The following is an 18,328-nucleotide window of genomic DNA, read 5'->3' as shown; positions in this document are numbered from 1 at the left end:
TCTGACTGGTGTGAGGTGATACCTCATTGTAGTTTTGATTTTTATTTCTCTGAACATCTTTTCATGTGCGTTTTGGCCATCTGTATGTCTTCTTTGAAGAAATGTCTATTTAGCTGTTCTGCCCATTTTTTGATTGGGTTTTTTTTTTTTTATATATAGAGCTGCATGAGCTGTTAGTATATTTTAGAGATTAATCCGTTGGTGGTCACTTTGTTTGCAAATATTTTCTCCCATTCTGTGGGCTGTCTTTTCATTTTGTTTATGGTTTCCTTTGCTGTGCAAAAGCTTTTAAGTTTAATTAGGTCCCATTTGTTTATTTTTATTTTCATTACTCTGGGAGGTGGATCCAAAAAGATATTGCTGTGACTTATGTCAAAGAGTGTTCTGCCTATGTTTTCCTCTAAGAGTTTTATAGTATCCAGTCTTACATTTAGGTCTTTAATCCATTTTGAGTTTATTTTTGTGTATGGTGTTAGAGAATGTTCTAGTTTCATTCTTTTATTAATGTGTGTATCTGTCCAGTTTTCCCAGCACCACTTACTGAAGAGACTGTCTTTTCTACATTGTATGTCCTTTCCTCATTTGTTGTAGATTAATTGACCATAGGTGCATGGGTTTATTTTGGGGTTTTCTATCCTGTTCCATTGATGTATGTGTCTGTTTTTGTGCTAGGACCATACTGTTTTGATTACTGTAGCTTTGTAGTATAGTCTGAAGTCAAAGTGCCTGATTCCTCCATCTCTGTTTTTCTTTTTCAGGATTGCTATGGCTATTTGGGGTCTTTTGTGTTTCCATACAAATTAAAAAAATTTTTGTTCTAGTTCTTTGAAAAATGCCATAGGTAATTTGATAGGGATTGCACTGAATCTGTAGATTGTCTTGGGTAGTATAGTCATTTTGACAGTGTTGATTCTTCCAATCCAAGAACATGGTATATCTTTCCAACTGTTTGTGTCATCTTCAATTTCTTTCATCAGCATCTTATAGTTTTCAGAGTACAGGTCTTTTGCCTCCTTAGGTAGGTTTATTCCTGGGTATTTTATTCTTTTTGTTGCAATGGTGAATGGAATTGTTTCCTTAATTTCTCTTTCTGATCTTTCATTGTTAATATATAGGAATGCAAGAGATTTCTGTGCATTAATTTTGTATCCTGCAACCTTACTGAATTCATTGATGAGCTCTAGTAGTTTTCTGGCAGTATCTTTAGGATTTTCTATGTATAGTATCATGTCATCTGCAAACAGTGACAGTTTTAGTTCTTTTCCAATTTGGGTTCCTTTTATTTCTTTTTTTTCTCTGATTGCTGAGGCTAGGACTTCCAAAGCTATGTTGAATAAAAGTGGCAAGAGTGGACATCCTTGTCTTGTTCCTGATCTTAGTGGAAATGCTTTCAGCTTTTCACCATTGAGAATGATGTTAGCTGTGTGTCTGTCATATGTCATATTTTAATTCTTTATTATGTTGGGATAAGTTCCCTCTAGGCCCACTTTCTGGAGAGTTTTTTTTATCATAAATGGGTGTTGAATTTTGTCAAAAGCTTTTTCTACATCTACTGAGATGATCATATGGGTTTTATTCTTCAGTTTGTTCATGTGGTGTATCACACTGAGTGATTTGCAGATATGGAAAAGTCCTTGCATCCCTGGGCTATATCTTACTTGATAATGGTGTATGATCCTTTTAATGTATTGTTGGATTCTGTTTGCTAGTATTTTGTTGAGGATTTTTTTATCATCAGTGATATTGGCCTGTAATTTTCTTTTTTTGTGGTATCTTTGTCTGGTTTTGGTATCAGGGTGATGGTGGCCATATAGAATGAGTTTGGGAGTGTTCCTTCCTCTGCAATTTTTTGGAATAGTTTCAGAAGGATAGGTGTTAACTCTTCTTTAAATGTTTGATAGAATTCACCTGTGAAACCATCTGGTCCTGGACTTTTGTTTGTTGGAAGTTTTTAAATCACAGTTTCAATTTCAGTCCTTGTGGCTGGTCTGTTTATATTTTCTATTTATTCCTGGTTCAGTCTTAGAAGGTTGTACCTTTCTAAGAAGTTGTCCATTTCTTCTAGAGTGTCCATTTAATTGGCATATATTTGCTTGTAGTAGTCTCTTATGGTCCTTTGTATTTCAGTGGTGTCAGTTGTAACTTCTTTTTCGTTTCTAATTTTATTGATTTGAACCCTCTCCCTTTTTTTTCTGATGAGTCTGGCTAAAGTTTTATCAATTTTGCCTGTCTTTTCAAAGAATGAACTTTTAGTTTTACTGATCTTTTCTATTGTTTTCTTTGTTTCTATTTCATTTATTTCTGCTCTGATTGTTATGATTTCTTTCCTTTTACTAACTTTGGGTTTTACTTGTTCTTCTTTCTCTAGTTGCTTTAGGTATAAGGTTGGGTTGTTTGAGAATTTTTTGTTTCCTGAGGTAAGATAGCATTGCTATAGACTTCCCTCTTAGAACTGCTTTTGCTGTGTTCCATAGGTTTTGCATCATCGTGTTTTTGTTGTCATTTGTCTCTAAGTATTTTTTGATTTCCTCTTTGATTTCTTCAGTGATCCATTGGTAGTTTAGTAACATATTGTTTAGCTCCATATGTTTGCACTTTTTTACAGGTTTTTTTTTTCCTGTAATTGATTTCTAATCTCATAGTGTTGTGGTTGGAGAAGATGCTTGATACGATTTCAATTTTCTTAAATTTATGGAGGCTTGCTTTGTGGCCCAGCGTATGATCTATCCTGGAGAATGTTCCATGCATACTTGAGAAGAATGTGTATTCTGCTGCTTCCAGATGGAATGTTCTGTAAATATCAATTAAGCCCATCAGGTCTAATGTGTCCTTTAAGGCCTGTTTCCTTACTAATTTTCTGTCTGGGTGATAATGTCCATTGATGTAAATGGTGTGTTAAAGTCCCCCACTATTATTGAGTTAATGTCAGTTCCTCCTTTTATGGCTGTTAGCATTTGCCTTATATGTTGAGGTGCTCCTATTTTGTAGGCATATATATTTATAATTGTTATATCTTCTTGGATTGATCCCTTGATCATTATGTAGTGTCCTTCTTTGTCTCTTGTAACAGTATTTATTTTAAAGTCTATTTTGTCTGAGTATTGCTACTCCAGCTTTCTTTTGATTTCCATTTGTATGGAATACCTTTTTCCATCCCCTCACTTTCAGTCTTTATCTGTCCCTAGATCTGAAGTGGGTCTCTTGTAGACAGCATATATATGGGTCTTGTTTTTGTATCCATTCAGCCAGTCTATGCCTTTTGGTTGGCTCATTTAATCCATTTACATTTAAGGAAATTATCAATATGTATGTTCTTATTGCCATCATGTTTTGGATTTGTTTTTGTAGGTCTTTTTTCTTCCCTTCCTCTTTTGTTCTCTTCTCTTGTGATTTGATGACTATCTTTAGTGTTGTGTTTGGATTGCTTTTTCTTTTTGTCTGTGTATCTATTGTAGATTTTTGGTTTGCGGTTACTGTGAGGTTTTGATACAGCAGTCTATATATGTACAAGATTGTTTTTAGTTGCTGGTCTCTTAATTTCAAATGCTTTTCCAATATCCTGCATTTATATTCTCCTCACAATGATGGTTTTGATATCATATTTGTGTGTGGATGATTTTCTACCTTTTCAGTATATTTGTCTTTACTGATGAGCTTTCCCATTTGTAATTTTCTTGTTTCTAGTTGTGGCCTTCTTTTCTGCCTCAGTAAGTTCCTTTAGCATTTGTTGTAAAGCTGGTTTGGTGGTGCTGAATTCTGTTAGCTTTTGCTTGTCTGTAAAGCTTTTCATTTCTCCGTCAAATCTGAATGAGAGCCTTGCTGGGTAGAGTTAGAGTATTCTTGGTTGTAGGTTTTTCCCTTTCATCACTTTAAATAAATTATGCCACTTCCTTGTGGCCTGCAGAGTTTCTGCTGAAAAATCAGCTGAAACTCCCTTGCATGTTATTTGTTGCTTTTCTCTTGTTGCTTTCAATATTTTCTGTTTTTCATTTATGTCAGTTTGATTAATATGTGTCTCAGCGTGTTCCTGCTTGGGTTTATCCTGTATGGGACTCTCTGTGCTTCCTGGACTTGAGTGTTTCCTTTCCCATGTTAGGGAAGTTTTCGGCTATTATCTCTGCAAATATTTTCTCAGACCCCTTTTCTCTTCTTCTGGGACCACTATAATGCAAATGTTGGTGCATTTAATGTTGTCCCAGGCTCTGAGACTGTCCTCATTTCTTTTCATTCTTCTTTCTTTATTCTCTTTCACAGCAGTAATTTCCACTAATCTGTCTTCCAGCTCACTTATTCGTTCTTCTGTCTCATTCTGTTATTGATTCCTTCTAGTGTATTTTTCGTTTCAGTTATTGTTCATCTCTGTTTTTTAAAGTTTCTAGCTCTTTATTAAACATTTCTTGTATCCTTTCACTATTGTGCCTCCATTCTTTTTCTGAGATCTTGTTATCTTTACTATCATTACTCGGAATTCTTTTTCAGGGTGATTGCCTATCTCCACTTCACTTAGTTGTTCTTCTGTGGTTTCATCTTGTTCCTTTGTCTGGAACATATTTCTGTGCCGTCTCATTTTGTCTAACTTTGTCTGTGGTCTCTGTTTCTCAGGCTGCAGGATTTTAATACTTGGTACTGGTACCTACCTGCTGGTGGGTGAGGTTGGTCTAAGAGTCTTGTGCAGGCTTCCTGGTGGGAGGGACTGGTGCCTGCCCACTGGTGAGTGGAGCTGGGTCTTGTCCCTCAGGTGGGCAGAGCCATGTCAAAGGGTGTTTATAGGCTATTGGCTCTGGATGACTTTAGGCAGCCTGTTTGCTGATGAGTGGGGCTGTGTTCCCACCCTATTGGTTGTTTGGCCTGAGGCATCCCAGCACTGGAGCCTGCAAGCTGTTGGGCAGGGCCAGGTCTTGATGGCCAAATGGCAACCTCTGGGAGAGCTCACACCAATGAGTGTTGCCTGGGGCATCCACCCCTAGTGTCGTTGTCCCCACAATGGGCCACAGCTGACCCCCACCTCCCCAGGAGATCCTCTAAGAGCCACAGGTAGGTCTGGTCCAAGCTGTAATGGAGTTACTGCTTTGTCCTGGGCCCCAGTGCTTGTGAACATTTTGTGTGCTAAGAATGGAGTCCCTGTTTCCCCCAGTCCTGTGGAGCTCCTGTACTCAAGTCTAGCTGGCCATCAAAGCCAAATGCTCTGGGGGCTCCTCCTCCCAATGCCAGAACCCCAGGCTGGGGAGCCTGACGTGGGGCTCAGAACTTTCACTCACGTGGGAGAAACTCCACAGGTATGGGATTTGATTATATCACTAATGTGCCCCTCCTCCTGTCTTGTTGTGGCTGCTTCTTGGTCTTTGGGTGTAGAATATCTTGTTTGGTAGGTTCAAGTCTTTTTTGTTGATGGTTGTTCAGCAGTCAGTTGTGATTTTGGTGTTTTCGTGAGAGGAGGTGAGCTCAAGTCCTACTCTGCCATCTTGTCTCTCTCCTTCTGCCACCTTTTGGCTTGAGTTTCAGAAGGATTATTCTGGTCTCACGCTGATGTGTGTGCTGTTGGTTCTGAAGTTCAGCCAAGGCTTGTCACAGAACAGTCAATGGCAACAGGGTTGTGGTTTAAATGGTCTTATGTATATTGTGGGGGGGAGGCGACTGAAAAGCTTAGTAGTATCAAGAGTTTTGAAAACCATTTTAAAATAAATGACAGTAACCTCTGGAGGGAGAAATGGGAGTTTTCACTTAGAGTTTGATTTACAAGATCACAGTAAGACTCAGGTTTGGGAACACAACAGGCTTGAAAGTTTTTCAGAGACCATGAGACTGTTGAATCAGCTCTGTTAGTGAAGCTCCTGGCCAAGACTTGACAGCAAACTGGTCCACGGGGTGCTCTGGGCATATCCACGACTCAGGTGAGTCTCCCTGTGAATGGTGGGAACTGTGCCAGGGACTAGCCGACTCTCGGGGCAGACCTTGAGATGTGGCTGCTCCAGAAACCACTAGAGCTGGACCATGGTCACAGGCTGGAATGTTATACAGAAATGCACTGCATGCCAAGTAGCTAGAGATGATTTTATTGTTACACAGGGAATGCAAAAGATTTATTCTGCCCCCATGCCAGTCTTCTGTTTGGCGGATGCTGCTTCCACCTCCAGGCACTGCCTCTGTCTTGGGCTCCTGGCCTATAGCAGCTCTGTGAGGGACCGATGTGTACGGGTCCTTCTCCCATTTCGTAAGTGAAGCAGAGTGGTCTGAACTTGCCATGGTCACAGCTGGGGTGGGGTGGAATGGGATCCTGATCTTAACAGTTCCTTGTCTGGTTCCTGACTCCCAGGCTGCCTGAGTTACACCACCAGCTATACCACCTTACTAAGGCAGGGCAGGCATTGTGGGTTAGGGCTGGGCTTGGAGGTGGACAGACTCCACAAGGGGGATTTGAAAAGTTGAAGGCATTCACGTGGGAATCTGAAAGCTGATCATGGTAAAGGAGGCTTGGGACCAGGCCTCAGTTTCTTTATGCCCATGGGGACCTGGCTGACCTCACCTTCATGTTTTAAATTTCCTAAGTTTCATTAAGCCTTGGTTATTCCTGTTTCTGTGCAGCAAACTGAGGGTTATATATGATGAGCAGACCAGTAGGGCCCTGGCTCAAAAGAACCGAGTTTCTGGGTACATTACTAAGAATTCTTTTAAAATACATGTCTGGAATTCCTTGTACATCCAGAGAAAACTGCTGTCAGAGCACTTCTGTTAAGAAGTGCGGTAGCTCTGGGCAAGCTCAGTAGTGTTTGTTTGTTTGTAGTTATAAGTCCCCCAACCAGTTCCATCCTGACTAGCTAATCAGCTTCTTCCGTGTGTAAGTTCTGCTGATGGGACGTCTCCTGGAGAATGCTCGGCTGAAAGGAGAGTCTTCTGCCGTGGGGGAGAATACATCCACATCCTCATCTAGAAAAAGGCAGAAAGACTTAGCATACAGGAAGTAACTGAGAACAGAACAAAAGAAAATGGGCTTCAACTGCAGAGGGTTACACGTTAAGATGGACTTAAAACCAGCATTGCTTGTAGGTTCTCTCATCCCACAGACACACTACCTATACTATTTCAAAGCCCTCCGCCCTTACTGTCAGCATGGAGCTGACAGCAACAAGTAATTGTGAAAACACAGAATACCTGTGGCACTTCAGTTTGATACCATGCAGTTCTTTTTGTCTCAGATCTGTGGCAGTTTTGCATGATTTCTATCATGGTCTTGAGGAAAGAGAGCCACTGAAGAGCCCCACCTCCTGCACCCCGCTGCAGTTCTAGCAGAAGGAAGAAACCTCTCTAACCAGTGCAGCAAACAGGGTGAATCCCGTTCTTTCCAGGTGGGGTCGAGGGGAATCCTAGGGTCTGAAGGCTGATTATAATAGCCAGTCCGTTCTCAGACTGAATGTATGGAAACACAGGGGTATAACCCCCGAGGGGAAATGACTGGCTCTGCACACACCACCTACCACTCGTGCTGCTTTCCCCTCAGATCCCAGCGACCACAGACGAGCAGGAAGTGATTGTGTGCCAGCTTCTGTCACTGTCTTCAAGAAGCTGAAGTAATTTGGTAGGATGTTGAGGGGTTTTTTGGTTCAAATACACATAAGTTCTAAAGTGGTATTTCTCTGGGAAGGGCACATGACACTGCAGGGATAAAACCATCCCAAACTGTGGCAGTCCCTACGACTCCTGCAAGATGCAAGTGCCTGAAAACCCCGAGCTAGCTTGGGATAGAGCTAACCAAAGGATAGAAGATTGATCCTGGTAACATCTTTAGAACCTTCAACAAATTACCTCTGGTGTCTTTACACTGAGAGGAGGGTGCCTTCCCGTGGAACAGCAGCGGAGAGTGGGTCAGCGCCTGCAGACCGCTGGCAGAGAGGCAGCTCCGCACGGCACAGCCAGGAGGCGGGGTGGCACCTGCAGCAACGGCACGGTCAGCACAGCCCGCAGCCCTCACAAGGAAGCCCCAGCCGTCCCAGTAGGCGTCTCTGCGGTGCCTCCTGGCCAACACGCCCAACAGAGCTGCACGGCGGCCAACTCACCTGAAACAAACACCTCGTCGCCTGCCGTGGAGGGGAGCTGCCACACACCCGTGCCTGGAGACCTGTCTTCACTCTTACTGACTTGGGAGTCTCCTCTCTGCTTGTCACAGACTCTTTTGGTTTGACACTCAGCCTCCTCCTTGGCAGAAAGGAGTCTCTTCCGAGATCCCAACCCAAACTGTCCCCAGGAGAAGGCTTCCTCAGCCTTAGGCTCACTGTCCCTGGGAGGTGACTGGTCTGGCAGCTGACACACCCCCTCGAGCTCAAAATCCCCCAAGATGGGGGTCTTGGTGATGCTGAGTTCAAGGCCTCGCTCCTTCCCCTCCGGCTCCAGCAGCGACACGCCCCCAGGAAGGTCTGTACCGACCTCGCTCCTCCCAGCAGAGGAGCTGAGGCTGCAGTCCACTGCCCTCTTCCGGCGGGGCCAGTCTTTAATTGTGTCAGGAGTTGTCTTCCCGCTGTGCTTGGGGGATGGTGTCCAAGGAACCCCAATTTCTGTCTGAAATGGAGAGGGGGTACTAGAGGGGCAGTGGGTAGGGGTACAGGACTGGCAGATATAGGTCTGTCCCCCACTCTTGCCAGGGGTGCCGTGCGAGGGGCGAAGGCAGGGGGGCGACAGGTAGGTGGCTTCGGGTTTGCCTGAGGACTTGCTGGCCCTGGGCACGCTGAGACCAGGGAGGCAGCTCTCCTCTCCCAGAGAGCTCTCCTCCCTTCGCAGGGGCTCGGCTTCTGACAGACAGCTGGGGTCTATCTTTTTAATTCGAAGCTTGGGAAGGCCAGAAGCTTGCATCTCCAGCTCAACCTCATAGGTCTGTGGGCTGGCAGAGGCTCTGGAGGGCCAGGCTGACGCCTGCAGATTCTCTAGTTGGGCGGCAGCCTGGCGCTGCTTCCTGTCTGCGGTGCAGCGCAGGTCGTAGCAGGGTGTCAGGGGAGAGCTGGGCCCAGAGGAAGGAGAAGAGGGAGGAATCCTGGGGTTACACAGAGACGGCTTCTCATAAGTACCCATCCTTGACCCCTCACCTTCTTTCACTGGTGAAACGTTGCTTTTTAAGTTATCACTGCTATGGTGCTCAGCAGCTTCATCCAGGAGAGTGAGATACTCCGAGTCTCTTGCAATAAGCAAAGGAGAGGATGTATGCCAGTGACTCCCAAAGCTAGTCCCAGGGTAACTATGTCTTTCAGGAGGAGATGGAGGAGAGAGGGTCTCTTCCTTCTGGTTCTTTCTAGCATCTGTGATGGCAGCTGGGTTGTCAGTTGTGGCAACTCTCAGAACAGCAGAGCTGTTAGGCTGGCCCTCCTGGAAGTTTCTTTCTGTTTTAGAAGTCTTTTTATGCCTTTTCCCAATTTTAGAAGGGGGTGGAGGCGGTAGGAGGTCAGATCTAGCTATCTGTGAGGCTTTGTGGGGAGTCGAGGGAGCAGGACAGGAGGGAGATGTGGCTACACTGGGTGATTTCTGGGCCTCTTGCCAATCCAGTTCTCCAGAGGGAGGAGATTCTATAGAAAAATTCCCAAATGGAGTCTTCTTGGAAATACCACATGAAGGAGAGGGAACAGGTTTCTTTGGAGAAGTCAGAGCTGTGTTCCCTGGTCTCTCTGGGGTTCCGACAGCATCATTCCATGGCTGCGCCAGCTTCTCTGCCTGAGATGCTCTGGAGCCACGGAGGAGTTGGCATTTCTGACTTGGAGGTGTGCCCACGAAGGCAGCTCGTCTTCGGACCCCCGAGGCTACTGCCCTCAAAGGGATTCGAGGAGAGTACTTGATGGGAGTCAGACACTCACTCCTGGTCTGGGCAGTTGACGAAACCAGGGCTGCCAGACAGGAGGTGCTTTCTGGACTGGAATTCACCAAACGTGGCCAAGCAGAATTCTGCAAAAATCTAGGTGGCTGGCCACCTTGTCTTTGGGGAGTTCTCGGTATTTTTTCAAGAGGAGAGTGACCTTCTGCCAGGGAGTGTCCTTTCTGAGGAGTGGCTTTTCGTCGAGATGGCGAATGCCAGCCGTGTGAGGAGTCTTTTAAGAACTCCTTAAAAATGACCTGTTTGGCAGGGGTCATTTCTGCAGGGGATTTTTGCAGCCTTTCAGGAGTGCGCAACGGAGTTCGTGGCGTATGAGGGAACTTTCCTGGTGTAGCTTTAGAAAAGACTGGAGATTTCCAGTAACTCTTCTCAGGAGTCTGTAAAGAAAAATGCTTATTTCAGTGCTTGAACATCATAACCCATATTCTCTGAAGAGTGTTTTAATAATGTCTAAGATGATTAAAAAGTCAAATTTGGAAGATTTATATAGTCAGCCAAAGGAATGATCTTAAGTTGGATTTTGTATAGTGACATGTTTCCACTTCCAAAACATGACCCAGATTTTACATGTCCACTTTTTCTAGCACCAAGCACTGTATCCAATCTTAGTTTCTTCTCCTAAGACAAATAGTTTTAATAATTTGCATACTACAGCTAAAACATGCTTTGCCTCTAACTCTAACTCTGTCACTCCACTACTCACAGCTATCTTCTTCAATGAGACAACTATTTCTGATCTTTGCCTAAACCTTTCGGAGCCACATCACCTGCTGTTGATCTGCATTCAACATGTGCTTTTAAGTACCTGCTATGTGCTAGGCAATGTGTGTGTGGGAGGAGGCCCGGGGGGATGAGGTGGAACATGGAATATATGGATATATAAGGCACAGCCTCAAAGATAACATCTCAGAAAGGAAACTCTCCAGCAAAAAACTTCCCTTCTTTCTTGCAAAAATGCAGTTAAATACTCCAACAGGTAAGGAGGTCCAACACCTATTGTTTAATCTTATCTGATCATCTCAAGGGAGTCCTGGTCTAGTTGGCATTTCATGTGGGATACAGACAGATATATAGTATGGCCAATGCAATGACAGGGGCACGCATGGGACAATGTGGGAGCACCGGGAGGGTTGGCTATCTAACCCAGCAAAGGGGAGAAAGAGGGAACAGGAATAGCGAGTCAGGTCTTAAAAGAATGGGTGTCAGCAGGTGAAGACAAAAGGTGGGAAAGTGGGGGAGAGGGAACTTCAGGCATAGAAAACAGTGTAAGCAAAGGCACAAAAGCAAAAAACAGCAGTTGTGTGCATCTGAGGCTGCTGGGAAGGTGGAGTGTGAAGCAGAGATGGCTGAGCAGGGATCAGATCATGGAGGTCCTTGCCTGTCCACGGAGGAGAATGAACATGGTCCTATAGATCTGTGGTTTTCAAACCCTTCCTCACAGTTCCCTCCATATCCTCCTCCATCCTAAGCAGTTTTTGGGTTTCCAAACAAAGATTATTATCTTTGAACACAGGGTTCCATTTTAGGAAAACTTAGAAAACCCTGCTTTAACAGATGAAGAGTCGGTAGAGCTTCAAGCAAAGTGATGTGGTCAGAGGAGCGTCCACTGGGGTCACAAAGGTCCCTCTGACCTCTGGGGACAGGATGAATTTGAGAGAGAAGAGGCTACTGAAGTGTTCCAGGCAGAACTGAACTAGGGCAGGAACTGCAGGGATGGAGAAGAGGGAATGAGTATGAGATAGTTTGTCAGTAAAATGGGCAGGACTAATTGAGTAGCCAGGCCTGAGGAGAGGGGGAAGTCCAGGATGACTCCCAGGTTTCTAACATGGGTGACTGGATCGAGTGGGCAATCTAACAGAAACAGATGAATGCTACTGCACATTTCAGAAGGATATATACGTAGTGTCCAATATAAATGGAAGATGAAGCCAAGAGAGTAGGGCGAGATCTTTCTATCTCCTCCCTGCCACCTTGGCCTCAGCCCAACTGCTACCTAAGTCCCCATACACCCAATAATCGTTCATTCAAGTCAACCCCAACCACCTCAAATCTCTGTTATTATCTTCTCTTCCCTACTGGACTCAGTGGTTTTCCTTGTCCATGACTACGTGCTCCCCAAACTATACTATCTGAAACATCATCGTAATTTTATACCTGATAAGCTATAGGTATTTCAGAATCCAATGTGTTTCCTGAAGGCCTTTTAATTCGAGCTGAACCCTTCTCAGAGGGACTGATCATCTCAGACACTGCGCCGAAAAGAAGCCTCTTGGGAGACCGAATACTTTGGATTGGAGAATTTTCTCTTTGGTCTGCAAGTCAAAAACAGTTACAATATTTCATCCTTTCTCAACTCCTGCGCCCCCCACCCGCCTCCCGCACCAAATACCCATAAAACAGCCAGTCCATACGAGAAAGATGATAATTCTTTTAGAGCAAATAGGGGCAGATCCCACCTAATTATGACAGCAGTCCAATAATTGCTGCCTTCTTGAATTTTAACACTGCATATCAAGCCCAGTCCCTGTGTTAGGAGATGTAGGCAACTGCAATAATTTAATTTGCAAAGACAAATATAAAAAGACATATCTGATAATCCAAGCTAATAATGATAAAAGAATGAAGGACAAACAGCACCTGCCACCTGGAGATGCCTTTCTGTAGGATCTGAACATATGGTAGAAATTACAGGTAATTTCCTCTTGAATGAATGAATTACCCACGAGGATAATGTGGACAGCCAGCCATAGGAATCTAAACAGATGACTCTGATAACGGTGGCCATGGATTGTTCATCTGGTCATCACTCTGAACCTCAAATATTTATACCTATTCTATTTCTCCAACGTCAAACTTCATTCTTTTCCCAACAACACTTCCTACCAAATCTGCATGGACCTCTGAAGACAGGTAGGCAAGCACTGTTACCTGACTTGACTTGCTGGAATGAGTGAACTCGTTGTATACTTCGAGACTTTGGTTGAGACACAGAGTAGAAGGAACCAGAATTTTTCCTGCTGAATGCCAACTGCTTGATTCGAGGACTTCGTCTCAAACTTACTTCTACAAGAACTAATCACAGTTAGTTCTGACAAGAAATGCAAGCTTGACGCTTCCCCACATATTAAATGGGTAAGATTTATGTAACACCACATACAAGATGGAAAATTGACAAGCTGTTGACTTTGAGATCTCTGAAGTGAGACAAAGCTAAGAGGGATATGATACATGGCCCCAACAAAGTACCAAAAAAAACAAAAAACCCCCACAAAAACCAAAAACCAAAAAAACCCTGACCCCCCCACTATAATCTGCAGAAATTTCATAACCTGCCACCTTTAAGAATGATGTAGAGTGAAAAAAGGTTTGTATAGTGTGAGTTGTTAAAAAATGAGTTTTCATATTTATGTTACACATATTTGTATAGAAACAACACCTGTAAGAGTATTATTAAAGCTAAATGTTAATAGTTATTTCTTTTCTTTCTCTTTTTTAAAACATATTTATTGGAGTATAATTGCTTTACTATGCTGTGTTAGTTTCTGCTGTATAACAAAGTGAATCAGCTATATGTGTACATATATCCCCATATCTCCTCCCTCAACAGACTTATTTCTAATTTGTGGGATTACCAAGTGATAACTAAATTCTTGGCTTCTCTGTGTTTTCTAATTTTTCTACAATAAACATAAACTACTTGATTTAAAGAAGTTAGTTTTTGGAAACCCCTCCTTCATCATGTATACTTTTTTTTGTGTGTGGTACGCGGGCCTCTCACTGTTGTGGCCTCTCCCGTTGCGAGCACAGGCTCTGGACGCACAGGCTCAGCGGCCATGGCTCACAGGCCTAGCCGCTCTGTGGCACGTGGGATCTTCCCAGACCGGGGCACGAACCCATGTTCCCTGCATCGGCAGGCAGACTCTCAACCACTGCACAACCAGGGAAGCCCCATCATCATGTATACTTTAAAAATAAGCCACAGGGGACTTCCCTGGTAGTCCAGTGGGTAAGACTCCACGCTCCTAATGCAGGGGGACTCAAGTTCAATCCCTGGTCGGGGAACTAGACCCCGCACGCATGCCGCAACTAAGGGTCCGCATGCCACAACTAAAAGATCCTGCATGCTGCAACTAAGACCCAGTGCAGCCAAAATAAACAAACAAATAAATATATATATATATTTTTAAAAAGCCACAGCACTTTATATTAATGTAGTAGTTTAGCTTTCACTCTGAATCCCATTTCTCTTGTATAAAAATATTTCTTCTCCAGAAACTCTCAGTACATTCTATGTAAAAGACCATTCACCAGTAAATATGTATTGATATACATTGTGGGCCCAGAGCTGTCATAATGTCTGTAAAGTATCTTAGGCTATGCTGAGCGATAATACCAGTATAGAATAGCTTTCACAGAAAGTAGAGGAAACACAAAAACTGAGAACCCTAAAAATAAACAAAAGGAGGTAATACCATCATCTCCTTTTTCCGGGGACTCTTCAACAACGTCAATTTCAGGACCAGGATCAGAGGACCTTGAGGAACAGCAAGTACAAGGATTATTCAACACCACTCATAAATGACGCATGTCAAAGAGCTACAGGTTCACACCTCACAAGGTAACAAAGACCACAAGTGGTCTTTGGCAAGCACTCTCACACATTACTGTCAAGAATGAAATGGTAAGAATATTTTTTTTTGGAAAGCAGTTTGACAACATAAAGTTAAAAATATGTATACCTTCTGACCCACAAATTTCACTTCTTACAATTTACCCTGTAGATAAACATGCACAAGTGTGTAAAATCCACACACAAATAATGTCCAAATGGAGCCTTGACAAGGAGGAGTAGATGCACTTCTCCCCATTCTCCCTGTTATGTACAGCTAAGAACCCTGGATATTACATATAAAGGAAGCGTAAGACTCTCAAAGGTGGAGAGAAGAGGCTTGGGACTTTAGGACCTGAGAAGAGACAGGGCAGCGAGCCCCCGGAGCTCCTGGATTGGGCGCTCGACAACCTGACAACCCCGATACACCAAGAGGTGCAGATGAAAACTGCCCTAAGGATAGCTAGCTCTCCTAGCCAAAAAACCAGGAAAGAGGCAGCCAAGCAAGACAGAAACTTTCAGACCAGAACTGCCCTACTCCAAGTGCCATGGCAAGCTGTGGTCCCACCACAGGCCAAGTTGGGATCCCAGACTTCCAGCCTTGCCTGGCAGTGAGACTCCCTCCTTCCCCAGGTCAACACATGAATAGATTTTTAAATCAGGCAGTATGCATTCAAATGGAATACTACTCAGCAATAAAATGGAACTACTGATATATGCAACATGGATAAATCTCAATAATTATGCCAAGTGAAAGAGGCAAGACACAAAGAGTGCATTCTGTATGGATCTCCAGACCCCATAAAATCTACAGAATGCTCTTTGGTTATAAGCAACACAGTTGAGACTAGAGTCACAAAGGTCATGAGAAGGTAAACATGGCCCATAAGATTAGGAGGGCTGTGCAGGTGTATGAAGAAGATAGACAAGGATGTCATTTACCTGCCCTTGATCTGTCTATGGAGCAGCCTTCTGGAGATTTGCTTATGTACTGGAGTCTCGGCCACACTCTTGGTTAGCAGCTTGCGATAACCTAAAATGTAAAAAGGATAAATTTCACATAATCTTATCAAGAAGGAAGAGCAAGGCAAAGGGAACAGTTTGAACTTAAATATGGTCTAATGTTTAGCCGGAGTGGCTCTTAATGGTCTTTTGGACCAAGGTCTAACCATAAGACTCAATTTAACATGATATAACAATTTATCAACACTATTAGAGTTTAATAATAAATAAGCCAATGTAAAATATTATAAAATTTTAAGATAATATTCCTGAAAAAGTGAAAAGTTCTCATTTATTTGGGCTAACACATCTGTGCACCTACTTGGTGGTTCTTGTATTTATGATTAAATGAAATAAAGCATGTGAAAATGCTGATGTGTCATGCAATAAGATATTTAATATAACGATAAATCTAACTTATGCTCTGGTATAAGTTTTCTCAATAGAGTAAGTATGCAAGCTACTCATGGGAGGACTGGTTTTAAGGGAGATAAAAATGACTAGAAAGAAGAGTGATGTCAGCAGGAATGTGGAGTAAGGACCTCTTAAAAAAACTCTCCTCCATTAAAGGAACGAGAACACTGGCAAAAATTCAAAATCAATTTTTCCAGAACTCTGGCAATTAACCAGTTTGGAACAATCCAGGGAGTATTTATTCAACAAAAGCAGCTGAATCTCATTAAGAATAGCAAGCTTTGTGGAACTTTAACTTGCCCCAATCCCAACCTCCTCTCCCTAGGCCTGTGGTAGCCTTGAGAACCAAAAGCCCATAATTACAGTGAAAACCAACAGCCCAGGAGCCTCTGGATGGAACAGAATGGGATCCAAGCTCCTCCAAAGCCCCATTCCCAGATAACTATTTGGCCTGTCTGGCGGTTCCCTGGAAAATCCCACTCACAAGGCCTGTCTTTATTTGACCTGACTCAGAACTCATCCAATGCAAACAACTTTTTCCCAGGGAGCATTTACTGAAAACAATCAGCAGCAACTGTAAACATCACAGCTGCCTGAGGTGGTGATAACACTTGGGGCAAACCACAAGCTGACCAAAAGTTTAGATGGGAAAACTGGGGAGTGAGATGTCCCTAAGGGACTCTGCTGACTTCTGACACACTCCTGGGACCCTAAAAGTACATGTGTGGTAGGGCTGTGTGCATGCCCAGGATGGACCCAAGAAGGCCCTTAGCTGTCACCTCTGGCTGACCTTGAGGCTCTGGAAAACAGAAAGAGTTGTAAAATGTCTGGCTGAGTATTGAAGACATGAGCCAATGCACACATAGGGCCCCTCAGCAAAGGCTGGGAAACTTACTGGTTCTGGGCATGTAAGAAAATCTCTGTCCAACCCTTAGCTGACCACTAAGCTAACCAAGCAGAGACTTCAGTGGCTACACATGACAGAATACAGACTTAAAAGACTTAGTTCAGGAAAGTAAACAAACAAAAGCAGTAATGGTAACAACAAACCCTGCCCTGGAGCAGTGGCAATCTGATCATCAGAGTTGACTCATTATTTAAAATGTCCAGTTGTCAACAAAAAGTATGAGACAAGAAACAAGAAAGAATGGCCCACACACAGTGGGGAAAAAAAAATCATTCAACAGAAAGCATCCCTGAGGAAGTCCAGACACTGAATTTATTAGCCCAAGACCTTAAATTAGCTATCTGAAATATGTCCAAAGGAAAAAAAAAATCGTATCTAAAGAACTAAAGGAATGTATGAATGAGCCTGATGACTTGCCAAACAGAGAATGTCAATAAAGAGAAATATCATTAAAAAACAGAACCAAATAGAAATTTTGAAGTTGAAAAGTACACTATCTAAAATGAAAAACTCATTAGAGGGGCCCAGCAGTTGATATGAGGTGGCAGAAGAAAGAATCAACAAATTGAAGACAAGTAATTGAGATTATCCAGTCTGAGGGACAAAAAGAAAAAAGAACAGTCTCAGACACCCATACGACACAATCAAGCATAATAACATAGGCACAGTGGGAGTCCTGGAGGAAGAGGAGAGAAAGAGGCAGAAAAAATATTTGAAGAAATACTGGCTGAAAACTTCCGATGTTTGACGACAGACATTACGTAGCCAAGAAGCTCAACAAACCTAAGTATGATAAAGTCAAAGAGATCCACACCAGACAAATCATAATCAAACTGTTAGAACCCAAAGGGGAAAAGAGAATCTTGAAAGAATCAAGAAAGCAGTGATCCATCATGTACCAGGAACCCTCAATAAGATTAACAGCTAATTTCTCATCAGAAACATAGGATAACAAAAAGGCATTGTGATGAAAGGCAAAGTGCTGAAAGAAAAAGACTCAAGGATTCTATATCCTCTAAAACTGTTACTCAAACATGAAGGAGAAATCAGCACATCCTCTCCACCTCCAAAGAAACACCCAAAAAACAACACTGAGAGAATGTGACACTAGCAGACCAGCCCTAAAAGTAATGTCAGTTCTACAGGGAGTCTTTCAGGATGAAAGGAAAGGGCACTATAGAGTAACATGAATCCACGTGAAGAATTAAAGAGCACTGGTAAAGGCAACTATACAAGTAAATGCAAAGGACAGAATAAAAGTATTTTTGGGGCTTCCCTGGTGACGCAGTGGTTGAGAGTCCGCCTGCCGATGCAGGGGACACGGGTTTGTGCCCCGGTCCGGGAAGATCCCACATGCCGCGGAGCGGCTGGGCCCGTGAGCCACGGCCGCTGAGCCTGTGCGTCGGGAGCCTGTGCTCCACAACGGGAGAGGCCACAACAGTGAGAAGACCGCGTACCGCAAAAAAAAAAAAAAAAAAAAGTATTTTTGTTTGTAATTCTTTTCTCCTTTGAGTTAAAAGATAAAGCAATGATTACAAATGTACCGATG

The 18,328-nt window shown here is 43.3% G+C and overlaps 1 protein-coding gene across 1 annotated transcript in view; it reads right to left on the bottom strand.

Annotated features, from left to right (window-relative positions):
* Positions 1 to 6,811: 6,811 nt before the first annotated feature.
* Positions 6,812 to 18,328, bottom strand: part of TICRR (TOPBP1 interacting checkpoint and replication regulator) — a gene marked incomplete at both ends in the record, with an annotated part of 48,546 nt that continues 37,029 nt past the window's right edge. The window contains 7 exons of the mRNA XM_082850982.1: positions 6,812 to 6,924; positions 7,801 to 7,926; positions 8,052 to 10,224; positions 12,002 to 12,159; positions 12,776 to 12,907; positions 14,320 to 14,381; positions 15,399 to 15,489. Of these exons, the coding sequence (XP_082707108.1) occupies positions 6,812 to 6,924; positions 7,801 to 7,926; positions 8,052 to 10,224; positions 12,002 to 12,159; positions 12,776 to 12,907; positions 14,320 to 14,381; positions 15,399 to 15,489 (2,855 nt within the window). The remainder of the gene's footprint in view (positions 6,925 to 7,800; positions 7,927 to 8,051; positions 10,225 to 12,001; positions 12,160 to 12,775; positions 12,908 to 14,319; positions 14,382 to 15,398; positions 15,490 to 18,328) is intronic.

This window comes from Leucopleurus acutus, assembly GCF_964270905.1.
Source record: "Leucopleurus acutus genome assembly, chromosome: 1".
Taxonomy (NCBI): Eukaryota; Metazoa; Chordata; class Mammalia; order Artiodactyla; family Delphinidae; genus Leucopleurus; species Leucopleurus acutus.
Note: the sequence above shows the minus strand (reverse complement) of the source record. Positions and strands in the feature narration are given on the sequence as shown.